The 14207-nt window shown below is 40.5% G+C and overlaps 1 protein-coding gene across 4 annotated transcripts in view; it reads right to left on the bottom strand.

Moving 5' to 3' along the window:
- jmjd1cb (jumonji domain containing 1Cb) overlaps window positions 1-14207 on the bottom strand; it is a 163282-nt gene that overhangs the window by 37740 nt on the left and 111335 nt on the right. For all 4 annotated transcript variants that reach the window (XM_073866687.1, XM_073866688.1, XM_073866690.1 and 1 more), the window contains 2 exons: window positions 11784-11897; window positions 3-108 (listed from right to left, as the gene is read on the bottom strand). In XM_073866687.1, coding sequence (XP_073722788.1) covers window positions 3-108; window positions 11784-11897 — 220 coding nt within the window. The remainder of the gene's footprint in view (window positions 1-2; window positions 109-11783; window positions 11898-14207) is intronic.

Genomic DNA, 14207 nt, shown 5'->3' with positions numbered 1-14207 from the left:
ACCTTGCATAAAAATTTCCTGAACCTTCTGGTCTTTGACCCAGGCTTTGACTTCTTCGTGAAGCTGTGGGCAGTCCCTGAGAACAGGACTCAAACTGTCCACCTCATCCTAAAAACAAACAAACAAGACAAGAAAACATCAGGATATAATTACCATAATAACAAAGATGTTTAACCATGTGGTCGGTGGGCTGGAGGTAAAAATCATGCCGATGTTCAGATGTGGCATTTCCTATCATCTTTAAATTTAGCAGTAAACACAAACAAAGAAACATATGAATGTAGCAGACATGTGCTGTGAGAAAGAGGGTTTACGGCACAAAGAGAATGGTCTGTACTTTTCGATGTATAAACTACAGACATGACATCATGTCTCAAAGAATCAATCTGAGAGTGGCCAAAAAAGTGTCCAAACACCGAGAAACAGGCAACTGAGCTACAAACAGAATTGCAGGAAAGCTCTCACACCTCCACACGCACGTTAACGTAACATTTCCTCTACACAGGAGCCCAACAGTGTGTTTAAGTCAGGGTCTGGTGGGGTGAGAGGGATATCCGCCCAGCACTTCCATTAATTGTTAATGGTGATGAGGAGTAGAGAGAGAGTGGGAGGGTCTGACAGGAGCTCCAGTTATTTACACAACCACACAGCAGGTTTGATAGAGACATGAACTGAGCTCTGGAAATATCCCGCTGCTAACACACATACAAACACACACACACGACACTACACAAACACAAGCACATGCTGCTGTGGTGCGTTTGGACGAATGAGGGCACGGCTTTCTCTCCCAAGCTTTGCAATGTAGGGCCATATATCATTTACAGTATGTGACCATGGACAACAAAACCAGTCAGAAGTTGCACTGGTAATTTGTAGCAATAGCCAACAATACATTGTATGGGTCCAAATTATAGATTTTTTAAATGCCAATAATCATTATGATATTAAGTGAAGATTATGTACAATGAAGATATTTTATAAATTTCCTACCGCAAATATATTAAAATGTATTTATCATTAGTAATATGTGTTGCTAAGGACTTTATTTAGATAACTTTAAAAGGCGATTTTGTGAATATTTAGATTTTTTTGCAAACTTAAGATTCCAGAGTTTCAAATAGTTGTATCTTGGCCAAATACTGTCCTATCATAACAAACCTTACATCAATGGAAGCTCATTTATTCAGCTTTTAAAAAATTGACCCTATGACTGGTTTGGTGGTCGAATGTCACATATAGTAGTCTATTTAAAAGTTTATGTAAGAGTTCTTACAAAGTCATACTTTAGTTTTCCATGCACGCTCCCTTAGAATTAAACGAGCCGATTTGCTACTGTACCTTTAAAGCTGCGCTCCCATCAGCCGCGGTAGAGGCGTCAACCGCAAGTGATTTCAATGTTAAGTCGATGTAAAGACGCGTTGACGCACCTCTGGAGGTCTCACGGCGTGAATGAGGCGTTTAGCACGGTAGACGCGATTCCGCCTCATTTGCGCATCTAGTTTGCGCGAATGACGCGAATTGAGCGTTGCCGTGGGAAACGCGCAAATTGAAAAATCTGAATTTTGGCGCCGCGTTAACCAATCAGGAGCTTGCTCAGTAGTGACGTGATTACAGGAAGCGAGCAAAGTTGCAGAAGCCCCTCCCATGAGGCAAATTTCCGAGTGAATGTCTCGATGACTAGAATTTCACGCACGGCTTTCAGGCACGGATGACGCTAGTACACTCAAAATGTTCAAGCGTCAAACTACACTTGGTAGACGCGAATTTGATTCCTCAAACGCATCTGGTGTGAACACACAGTAAGACTTCTATATGCAAATATCCTCTGCTATGATTGGCTCTGTGTATCAGCGTATCGTTTATGAGAGCAGGCCAAGCGGCTGAATACTTAATAGTTAATTTGTTCGCATATGTTATTATACTCAGAATTTTGCTATAACGTTTTCTATATGTGGAGTTTTTGCAGCTACATTTCAATAAATGGTCTGCAAAGAAGTACAATACAACTTTAGCGTTTATCCAAATAAAAAATCCAGATATTTACTCCCCATATCATGCAAGATGTTTATGTCTTTCTTCTTCGGTCAAAAAAAAAAAAGGGTGTTTTTTTAGGAAAACAATGCAGGATTTTTCTTCATATATTGGACTTCAACAGTTTACAGTTTCAATGCAGCTTCAAAGGGCTCTAAACGATCCCAACCGAGGCATAAGGATCGTATCTAACAAAACGATCGTCAATTTTGCAAAAACAATTGTAAAAAATGTACTTACGCGCCCGCATAATCACGTCAAAAGGTCACAGTCCTCTTTCTCCACACTTGTAAACAATGGAGTGGTAGTTTCGCATACGTCATGCATGACCTTTTGGCGTGATTACGTAGAATGTATGGTCAGGCTGGCGCATCAGAAGACAAGTTGTGGTTAAAAAGTACTTTTTTGTGTGTGAAAATGATGATTGTTTTGCTTGATAAGACCCTTATGCCTCATTTGGGATCGTTTAGAGCCCTTTGAAGCTGCATTGAAACTGCAAACCATTGATGTCCACTATATGGAGTAAAAATGTTTTCCTCTAAAAAAACATAAGAAAGAGATGAACAACTTGGATGCCATGATATGCAAGTAAATTACCAGAATTTCTTTTTTATGAAAGTGCAATATTCCTTTAAAGTGAACATGTAATAGTTAATCAGATAAGAACATCTGTCATTCTGTACAGTATGTAATGGTAGCAGATGTTGATATGTTGCATGTCAGCAGCATGTATTAAACACGAGTGTAATGAATGGCCGTATCCCTCTTTCCCTAGCGACAATCATCGCATTACACAAGCGTGCCTTCATTCCAGTTTCTATTTTAAAGTGAAAGGCTTACACAGCAGGCCTGATTTATTTATCAGCCTTATTGGGCACTTTCTCTGCTAGTGAGGTCCAAGAACAGAGAATTTGTTAGCACAGAATTCTCAACACAATGAGCAAAAAGAGCAATTCTAACTATTTTCCATGTCTGTCCAGCAAGTGTTTCCAAATGGGAACGCACGTGTTGGAGGGAATGCTAGGCAGATTGTGGCATATAAGGACAATGTGGAAAGATATGAGCTCATTCCTACAGTCGAGCACCTTTAAGCAAAACTATAGCTGTAACCTCATCTCCTCCTCTTCAGCACACACCCCCTTATGAAGGACAGAGCAGATGCACTTTTCTTTCCATCCCCCCACCCCGTTCCACACCGGGCTGCCATCCATCACTTTAACAGCAATATGTTCCAGGATTTTCCACATGGCGCTGCGGTGGAAGACACTGAGAACGCAGGGTGGTGCTCGGTGCATGCTGGGGAATAGGAAAGTGCTTCCAGATCCAAACTCTGACCCAGATAAAACAAGCTTCCTTCCCCTCATTCGCTCTCTCCGTACTGGAGCCTGGGAACAGAGCTGGGCGTGGTGCTCGTGTTGTTTTTCCAGCCCGTCTCCATGTTCTGCAAAAACATCTCTTCGACCCGTCTCTCTGTCAGACAGCTGCTCGGTGGCAACATCTCCACACTGACGGAAGTCTGGATCTCAGAAAGTATTTTGTTTCAGAAACATCTTGTTCGCATTTTCCATGCGGCATGTTTCATTCGTACTCGCTGGTATAAACAGGCACGGCATTGTGTTATAAATAAAACCCTTTAATGCAGTTTGGTGCTGTAATAATACACGACAGGATGATCTCCTGTAAAATGACACCGTAGTTTCTAATGAGGGTCAACATAATTTGTGTCCGTGAACCATCTGTATCTGCTGATTAGATTACGCTGATTGGAGGACACTTGGATTTCACAGGGACTGATGACAAAAGTGAAAATAAAACGAATAAAAACTTTCTTCCTTCTAAAACACAAGTTAGTTAGTGCTTTATATAACACTTAAATGATGACATAACCAAACCCCTGTGTGATGATTGATAGACAGTAATGCCGTAAACCATGTCTACATTGTAAGCAAGCAAATGCTTTGATTTGCTTTGCTCAGCATTTTACTTTCGGTATTAAACTGAGAAATTACTTCACAATGCGTAGTAAGGACACAACATAAGCTGGTGTGTAGATTTAACACTGTTAGTTTGTTTATTAATTTAATAAGGACATAATATCGATCGACCATAATACATCTTAATACCAGGTGTAAACCGCCTTTTAGTCACTAGAGATGCACCGATATTAATTTTTTCCATCGATACCGATAGCCGAATATTCAGACTGATATCTGCCGATGCTAATACAATAGTTTGGTGGTTAGATTAACTTGCATTAACTAAATTCTGAAGATAAAATTGTCTGAATGTTTTTTTCATGCATATAACGACCACTAATATTAAACATTAAGAACTCAAATTCATTGCATTTTCCTGTTCTCGTTTGACGGAGGATATTTTGATTATGACTATCGGCTGTTAAACTATTAGCCAATAGTAGGGATGTGCACAAGTACTCGATTCCTCGAGTACTCGAACGTGGCATCGATGATCGATCACGAAAACGATGATCATGTGGGTTTATTTATTTATTTATTATGGATATGGTGGCATTTGGATGTCTGGTTAGCATTACAAGCACATCTGGAAGTAAAGACTGGGTCTGGAGATGCGTGTTTGACGCCGTGTCGAGTTACACTGACCAGCGTATGACATCAGTAACGTTACCGTGCATGATTCAAAAACAAACAGATTCCGCGCATCCGCGCAATGCGCGGCAGCCCGCCGATCCCGTGAAGCCGGCCACACCTAACATCACTGAGGCACTATGGTTTAAAAGGATGCCGTGATTTCCGGAGATACAGTCAGTCAAGTGCAAAATGTACAGCGGCGTCAAAAGTTCAATGGGTTATCATCTTATATTTAAACATCAAATGTCAAGAGATACCAGAGAGCCATACGAGTATTAACATTACATCTTAACTGAGAACAGGTAAGGGACGACACGACACAGCTAATCGCTAAAATGATAGCAAAAATGTTATGATGCGTAATGTTATGAAGCTTGTGCTTTGACTGGACGTGTTTAAAAGCGTGCTGTTTATGATGCACATCCATAAAGGCAGTTATACTTTCTGTACATAACTTAGTTGAAAACTTAGTTGAAGTCTTGCATTTTATGCAGATAGATGCACGTTGTACATTTATGTTGTATAAAAGCTTAATATTATGTAGAGTGCATCATATAGAAAGCGCTTCGGTTTGTGTTTATTAACTTAAACCTTTAGTTTCACTTCATCACGCAGCTATTCCTGTAAGGGGTTTCTGTTAAAAACATTTAATTAATTAATAGTCTAGTATGTGTTCATTGTTCTGTCATAGTTTCTTCAAAATTAAGTTTTATTTGAGTGTTTTTAATAAAAATATTTTTGCCGCCTCCCCCAGTTAATCGAGTAATCGTTCTTCAGACCTATTAATTAATCGAAATGAAAAATGACATAAATGCACATCCCTAGCTAATAGTATGAAAATTTGCTTTTATCTACCGATACAGATTATTAGCCGTTATATCAGTGCACCTCTACTAGTGACTGTATATAAGCTCTATATTGTCAGAAATGCGTGTTCAAAATTAATATGTGCTGTTATATAGAAACTATCCCTAAAGTGCCAAATTAAAGTCAATATGTCCAGTTGTCATGAAGGTGCCGGCTCAGACTGTTACTGTACGTCTGTAAAATTAACAATGTGTTCATTAAGAATGAATGGAGTCCCATTATGTTCCCGCTCCACATGACTGAGTGCTCCTATTAGCATTCCTCTGCTTCCTTTACTCGTCTCGCCGCATCACTCTCTCTCTCTCTCTCTCTCTCTCTCTCTCTCTCTCTCTCTTTGTGCACACAAAGGGCAGACGTGTTTCTGCTCTGTTCCTCTCTAGCTCCTGCATTAAAGTGGTCTTGTCCTCTGGAGATTCACACAGCACACGTGTCGAGGTCAGACGGACCCCTGACCCAAATTATATCTCGTTTTGCAGTGCCTGTGCCATTGCTATGAATGATACTTATTTCCAAGAGATCTTAACAGATTATATTTTTTTACCTAGGCCTGTAAGCATGCATCGAAACCCTTCTTGCACACAGAACAAACCCCTACAACATTCTAGCATCACATCACATCTTTGCATGTGCTTTGCATTTTTTTCTCTCAAAAATATTAAAATCAAACCGTATAACTGCCGCTGGTACATTTATAGTTTTATACTTCCTCTTTCTCTAAAATCTGTTCAATGCAGATTCAGAAAAGGAAACACTAAATCCATTTCAATTCCTGTTTCTATCGATGCAGTAAATGCCCTTGGCGGGAAATCAACATGCAAGTCGACCTCACATCAGTCGACCAATTCATCAGTCAACCTCATCTTCTTTATGCTCAGACTACTATGTGGTAAGGATGTTACTTCAAATGCACACCTCGCAAATCCGTAATAAAACCATGTGTTGTTTGGATAGAAAGATGGGCACATGCTTTCGAGTGCTGAGCTGTGTTGCTATGGTAGTGGGCAGCGTGGGGAGCTGACACAATGCTTGCATCAGTCAGAGGTGTAAACAGCAAGAGTACATGGAGACAGGATGTTCTTTCCAGCGCTCTTCGAATACTTTTTACCGAGATGACGCATTCAAAGAATGAATCATTTTGCGAAGAGTCAGAATGACATGTAAAAAGACAGTATAATACCCCCATTACAGCATTAATGGCGATGCGTTATAACTGCGCCGTAAATATCAACTCAATTAAGCATCGTTTCGGTGGGAGAATGCAGAACGGAGTGCAGAATCGTCGTGGGCACTCCTGTTGCTATGGCAATACTACATACGTGACGTGTGTGAAAAAACCTTGTTGCTGGGGTAATAAAACACGCATGTGCGCCGACTGTGTCTTTCACAAAGGAACGTGCCGTGGTACCGAGGCCATATATAAGCAGGCATAGTGAGTAATTCAGTGTACATTTACAGAAGAAATATGTATTCTTGTGTACAAACATGCATATAGACTATGTGTGTGTGTGTGTGTGTGAGTGTTAGCGGGAGGGGAAGTGTCACATGTGATGTATGTTTCGTCAGTAAATAAGAGTGTAGTATGGAGATGCAAGTCAGGATATAATTGGCTCATTGAGGGGTGCACTGTGTTTGTGCAGGAGAGGTGAGGTCACAGAGCCACATGGCTAAATAAAGTAGAGGGTTACAGCTGCCATCTATTCTTTACAGTATATGGTTGATATGATTGAACAGCTTTACCACCACTTAGTAAACACAGAGGCAATGCAGAAGTGTTTAAACAAATTTCTAGACTGTGGGCGAGGGCTGTCTATTATTTTTCAGAATTGATTAATCAGGATATTTTGATAATAAAAACCTAGATAGAAAACCCTTATGCTATTTTTATAGACGGTTTCATCGGACGCACGTTATACACGTCTAAATCCAAACTTTACTTACGGTTTTGTTTTTTTAATGGTCTGAGTAGTTGCTAAACTGATCTCTTGAACAAATGCCTCGTCGAAAATAACAAATGTTTTGGTTTCCTAGGTAATGTGTTGTTTTTTTGCTTGTTATATAAATAAACTACGTTTAAAGTACTTTGTTGTTATTTATTAGGGGAGTTTACAGGAAGTTACGTGCGGACCACGACAGCCGCTTGTTTATGTTTGTTTGTTACTGCTGAAACGGTCTATACTCGACGTCAACACGGAGTGGGCGCTCGTGCGCGTTGGGTGCGCGAGACCCCATTTCGCGTGGTGTGCACGGCAATTTTTGTAACTGCGCATGCGGCTCCGCATACGAAAATGACTGACCTCGAGTCGATTCTGGCCAAACAGACAAGCCTGTGATGTATCTTTTTGATCAATCCATGAACAACAATGCATATAGTATTTATCTGACACTCTTAAAGTAAAGTATGGAAACCTTACCATTTAAAACACAAATGATTGAAATATTATTATATTTGTAAATGTAAATGTAAATGTACCACTGGATGTGGAATAAAATATAAACCTTGAGATTTCTGTACTGTTTGTTTAGTAAAACTTTAATGAAATTATAATGTTTAATAAAGACATATTTAAGAGATTGACGTTTTATTCATGTTCTCATATTTATATATCAAGCTCAGATGTTTTACAAGCACCAGGGTTGTTCCAGCGGATTGGGTTTGTTTTTGCACTCGATTGCCCGCGTCGCCCCCTGGCGGTTCAAAGAATAATGCAACTATAAATGCCTTGTCTGTTTGTTGAGACGCGCGCGATCGGCGGAGGCTCGCGTTGCGACCCAAAGCACGAGTATAAACAAAGCTTTACTTTACAACAGATGCTTAGTTTGTGGTTCAATACTGTTTTTATGAAGACCCAACAACAACTGAACAAATACAAACTCACTTATATTAAAGGACAATATTAAACTTTTATTAAGCAGCGATCATTGCGCTTTTTGCTTCCGTCATTGTCCTGTCAGGGTTGCCAGATCCTCATAACAAAACCAGCCCAACGGCCATTCAAAATTAGTCAAAAAGCATCCCAATGACTATTCACAGACCAAACAACAACAACTACTGAACCAAATCCTTCCATTTCTAACCCGCAGAAATACATCAACCTGCAGAAAAGTAGCCCAATCCAGAACTTCACCAAAAGTAGTTTTTTTTTAACAACTCGTGTTGTATGAGGAAACATGCCTGGTTTAAATTATAAGCGCACAGTTTGCGCTGTATGTAGGCAATGTCTGGCGGTAGTGTGAGAGCATGTGACGTTACAGACCAACTAATTAATAATAGACCCTTTTACTGTCTGTACACAATGATGACGTGGCAGCGTATGCGCGCGCATTTAGGCAACGGAAGTATGGCAAGAATCAGCAGCGAAGCAACTCAGACAGAGAAAGTTATTTTAAAAAGTTGAATTATTAACTTTTTCAACTCAGCCACCAGATCGTGTACTATAGTGGAGTGGATAGAAGACGTTAGCAGATGGTCAAATATAAAGTTGCAAGATACACATATACGTATATTAGTTTTACGAATAAAAAGTTTTACATTTGATAATGCATTATGTTATTACCTCCAATCTCGGTGTGAAGGAACCTTAACTTTTCTGATCATAAACATGAGTATGCTTCATTGTTACACACTGAGGTCAAATTCTTTCTCTTCCATCCCACTCTTAGGGGTAAATAAATGCATATGCATATCCAGATCCGATCCCCACTCAGCAATGCGACCATCAAGGCACAGAGAATAATGTCGTAAGTATGTAGATGTCTCCCGCAGTGAAATACATCATAACAGCCCTTTCTTCAGTTTCTCTCGCCCGCTGGCCTCCCACACAGAGCCTCAATTGTTAGGATTATGCCAAACAGATTCCTGGCCTCCAGCTCCTCCGCCCATCCCTGGAATCGGACCGCAGTGGAAAAAAATCGGTGAATTAGAGTCCAGGACGGGATGTGAGCAAGCACAGGCTGTCTCCTCATCACACTTTAGTAAGCAAACAACAGAGTTCCCAAACCACTTTGGAGGTCAAACTTTGGACTTTTGTAAGGGGGAGGGCAGGCTGTCCAATTCCAGAATGAGATGGTGTGTTGGAATGTGTGAGAGTCTTGTGAGATTCACAGAGGCGATAGTGGCTTTGAGGAGGTTTCTATGGCTGTGATTGACAGTTGCCCTGAGGAAGGAGACATGTAGAGAGAGGTAATGCCTGCCTGTATCCTCAAAACGTGCGCTGGCGTGCAGACTGTGGAGTGTGAGAGTTTGTTAGTGTTTGTGCTCGTGACTGCAGCACCACAAACTTGTGCAAACACACTGACTCCATTTATTTTATTGAGTATATTTCTGGCCTAACACTTACTGCCCATTCAAACAGAGCCTAGTTAAATTTTGCCAAGCCAAAAACTCAATACTCTTAAAAGCAATAAATATAAATAGCACAAATACCTGTAGTACTAACTCTGACCCATTCACCATTTTAGATTTACTAAGCTTCTCCTTAAAGGTTTCCTGCAAGGCTTGCATTGGTTTACACTCGACTGAAATAAGGCAGCAAAACATTTACAACAGTCTTCTATAAAGCCCACTATAGCAGCAAGCACTTGCTTGCATAGTACCCCACAGGTCGGGTCAGCTCACTTTTGGGGGCTTTTTAAATGGGTACAGTACGTAGTACCAGATACTTCTTTTTAGTATGATTAATTTAACAGCCCTACTCAGGGTTCCCACACCTTAGTTAACTTCAAATTCAAGGACCTTTTAAGGACTTTCCAGGTCCAATACCCTCAAATTCAAGGAGTAATTGTGGGGACACATTTCAAGTGAGAGCAAGGTTACATTGTGTTACCTTTAAAGATACATTGTTACACTTCTCTTTCGAGGGAACTCGCACTGCGTCACTGCATTGACACTTTGGGGACGCCTCCAGGGGTAAGTGCGTCTGAATGTGTATATCAAATTCAACCAATAGTGAAGCTTAACGACAAAGACAGGGTGACTCGGGAGCCAGGAAGTGTATCGCTATCTGAAATATTGCCAAAGACGGCGTTACAGGGACGCAGGAAGTATGGCAAGGGAGACGCAGCGTCTCGTTCCCTTCTCATGGAACAACAGTTACATACGTAACCCGAAAAGTTTTCATGTGTCAAACACAACTATGCAAAAAAGCATTTTGGTATGTATCAACATTCGCGTACAGAAGATATAAGCATTTAAAGCGAACAGTTTAGCACGTGTGCTCAAAAAAGTCTATACATTTTATAATATTATTCTACACTACACAGGGAATAATATGGATTTTTTCAGAAAACTTTTTCACCCAGATTCACAAACTTTCAAGGATTTCAAGGACCCGTGGGAACCCTGCCTACTGTAAAAAACCTGATAATCGATTATTAAAAAAGCAGTGCTTGCATATCTCTCTCTCTCGATTTTGGACAGGGTTATTAATTTGCAAGAAATGTAAACACAGGCATTCTGGCGTAAGATCGCAGTATGTAGAGTACACAGTCAACCACAGCATAGCAGCAGTCGCAAAAACAACCAATCAATTATTTCCTTCAAAAATATCAGAAGCAATGTCCCATACACACACTACGGCCAGCGTTGCCTAAGGTTCGGGATTTGGGAGAGACAGCAAGCAATAATTTGCTGGCAGATGGCTTTTCATTATCCGTCAAGCGTGATGGAGGTGAGCCCGCAACACTGGGGATAATACATGTCATGAATATGAATCCAGCAGTGGAGAGCATCTCTTCCCATCTGTCACATGTGTTTGTGTTCAGAGCCCTGTCTTTCTCTCTGTCGCTGTGTGTTTTATCTAAGCCAGATTAATTAAACTGTTTATGAGACTGGCTTAGCACAGAACAATAGAAGAGGCTGTTTGTTGACATTATTAGCTCTCTGAGCTTCAAGTGCCAACGAAGGCGAAACCCTTGCGGCTTACTGGCTTGTATATACAGTATATCCACCCGATGTTAGTGTAAACTAAAAGGAACTCTACTGCCGAGGGGACACTAGCTATGGATGTCCATGAACATGGGGAAAGGATGGATAATCCATGCGTAATTTAACCTAAACTGACTTGAAGATCCAAATTTGAAAACAGAACTGTAAATAAATAAGAGGCTATTCCAACACCTTATGATGGGCAGATGAAGGTAGAGGGAGTGTGAGAGGGATGGAGTAGCACACAGGGTCACCTTTAAGCTCAACGTAAACAGACTAATGTGTAAAGACATGCAGAGAGAAAAATAAAGCAAACAGCCGGAGAAGTGTAGATGACACAAAACTTTCACCTGATAGGGCTGATAGGCTCCTTCATCCGTCAGGAAGTCGAGTCGTCTGTCTGAGAAGAACTCGACGGCTGTGATGGAGTCGAGCACAGTCTTTCCCACCAGAGGTTTGAACGTCTGAAAGTAAAGGAAACACTGGATTAGCCAATGACAAAGATGAATAAAATGAAATAAAATTAGATCAGAAAGGCCATGCTTGAATTAAACTGAACACTATTTTTCGTTGCCTTTATTCAGAAGACCTAGGACACCTAGGACACATAGGACACTGAGTACATTTATATAGCTGGATCTCCCTAGACTATGCGTTACTACAACAGTTTGCATGCTTAAGGTTAGCTAGCAAGGTTATTAACCTCCTAAGACCCGAGCTTTGGTTTGTCTTTTTTTCAGATTTCTTCCGGCTATTTTAGGATTAGGAAGAACCAATAAATATAATAACCAAATATTTTTCTTCTGTGTACAACAGGTTCCAGTTACACAGAATTAAATACTATGATGCAAACAACAAACAAATGTGATGTCAACATATGTGGACATCCAGGTCTTAGAAGGGTAACTTAAGGTCTAGTCCACATGTACACTGGTATTTCGTTTATCCAGCTATGTTTGAAAAAAATGTCACCCAGACAAGCAAAAATAAATAAAAATCATGAAAACACAAAAACGCGCTATGATGCAGCGTCAACAGCATGCCAAACCAACAGCTGGCGATATATCCCTAACCACAAAGCCATGTTGGCCAATCAGAAGCCTGAAAAAGTTATTACCGTTCCGGTAGGCTAACAACATGGCACACATAGGAAGGAAAAAATCATGTTATCCCTGTTAGCACAGTTATTAGCAACAAAATTTGGTCCATTGCAAAGACTGGCACATGTAAACAATGGAGAAAGCGCAGCACAATGTGACCTCAAACAATGGAGATGCACAGTGCATTTTTTCTAGCTATTTTTTTAACATACCTTCATATGTTTGAGCTCTGCCAGCACGTTTTTAAAGGGCAGTAAACATCTACAGCTTCACCTTAGATCTGAGGGCTTTCCTCAGACTTTAATTAAATTAGAAGGCTAAATTGGCTCTAGTATGACTAAACAAGAGCTAGACTGAGCGGATGGTAATTGGATTCATTACAGGTTAGACCCCACAGTACAGAAGAAATGTGCAGTTGAAGATTGAGCGTGTGAAAATGGCACGCATCTGCTCGCTGAGAAAAGCACGCTTCAAACTACACAGACACGACAGTCATGAGACAGATAGCATATGACCACCGTCAAAATGAATTCCTCATGAAGAAACACTTAAGCTTATGTAGTTGTCATTTTAGTTTCTTATTAAATCTTATAATTCCACACAGCAAAATAACATGAATTTAAAAAAGTAGCTCACCCAAAAATACAAATAAATACAGATACAAATAAAAGTATAGAAGAAGAATGTTCATATACAATTGGTTTCCTTGTACATTTATGCATTTGGCATATGCTAAATTAGAGGTCATCCACTGTATTCCAGGTTTTATAACGCACAAGTCATGTGCCCTGTTTAGTCCATTTAGAAGGTAGAAAGGCCCAATAATTTATGTTCATCATATTAAAAAAAAAAATTTGTTTTTCAAATCTGTCATGGCAAATTTTTTTGCATGTGACAAAATAGGTAATTGAAATTTGGCTCCCCTTGTAATGTCAGAAGGGGATCTTATTCAGGGTTTCCCACAGAAAATGTGTTAGTTAAAGGAACACGCCCACATTTTGGGAATTTAGCTTATTCACCGTATCCCCCAGAGTTAGATAAGTCCATACATACCTCTCTCATCTCCGTGCGTGCTGTAACTCTGTCTGACGCAGCCCCCGCTAGCTTAGCTTAGCACAAAGACTGGAAGTGGGTGGCTATAGCTAGCATACTGCTCCCAATAAGTGACAAAATAACGCGATCATTTTCCTATTTATGTGTTGTGATTTGTATAGTCAAACCGTGTACAAATAACAAGGTGATATGAGACACAGCGATCTTTTAACAGTATACATACTGAGAACTATATTCACTGAAGACGAAGCACTGCCGCATGGGCGGAGTGATCTGCTCGCAGCACACGAGAAGCCCCTGGTGAGGAGCAGAGAGTTCGGTCAGAATTGTGCAAATCACTCCGCCCATGCGGCAGTGCTTCGTCTTCAGAGAATATAGTTCTCAGTATGTATACTGTTAAAAGATCGCTGTGTCTCATATCACCTTGTTATTTGTACACGGTTTGACTATACAAATCACAACACATAAATAGGAAAATGATCGCGTTATTTTGTCACTTATTGGGAGCAGTATGCTAGCTATAGCCACCCACTTCCAGTCTTTGTGCTAAGCTAAGCTAGCGGGGGCTGCGTTAGATAGAGTTGCAGCGCGCACGGAGATGAGGGGGGTATGTGTGGACTT

The sequence above is a fragment of the Misgurnus anguillicaudatus genome, chromosome 4 (genome assembly GCF_027580225.2).
Source record: "Misgurnus anguillicaudatus chromosome 4, ASM2758022v2, whole genome shotgun sequence".
Lineage (NCBI taxonomy): Eukaryota > Metazoa > Chordata > Actinopteri > Cypriniformes > Cobitidae > Misgurnus > Misgurnus anguillicaudatus.
This window is presented reverse-complemented; position numbering and strand designations above follow the sequence as displayed.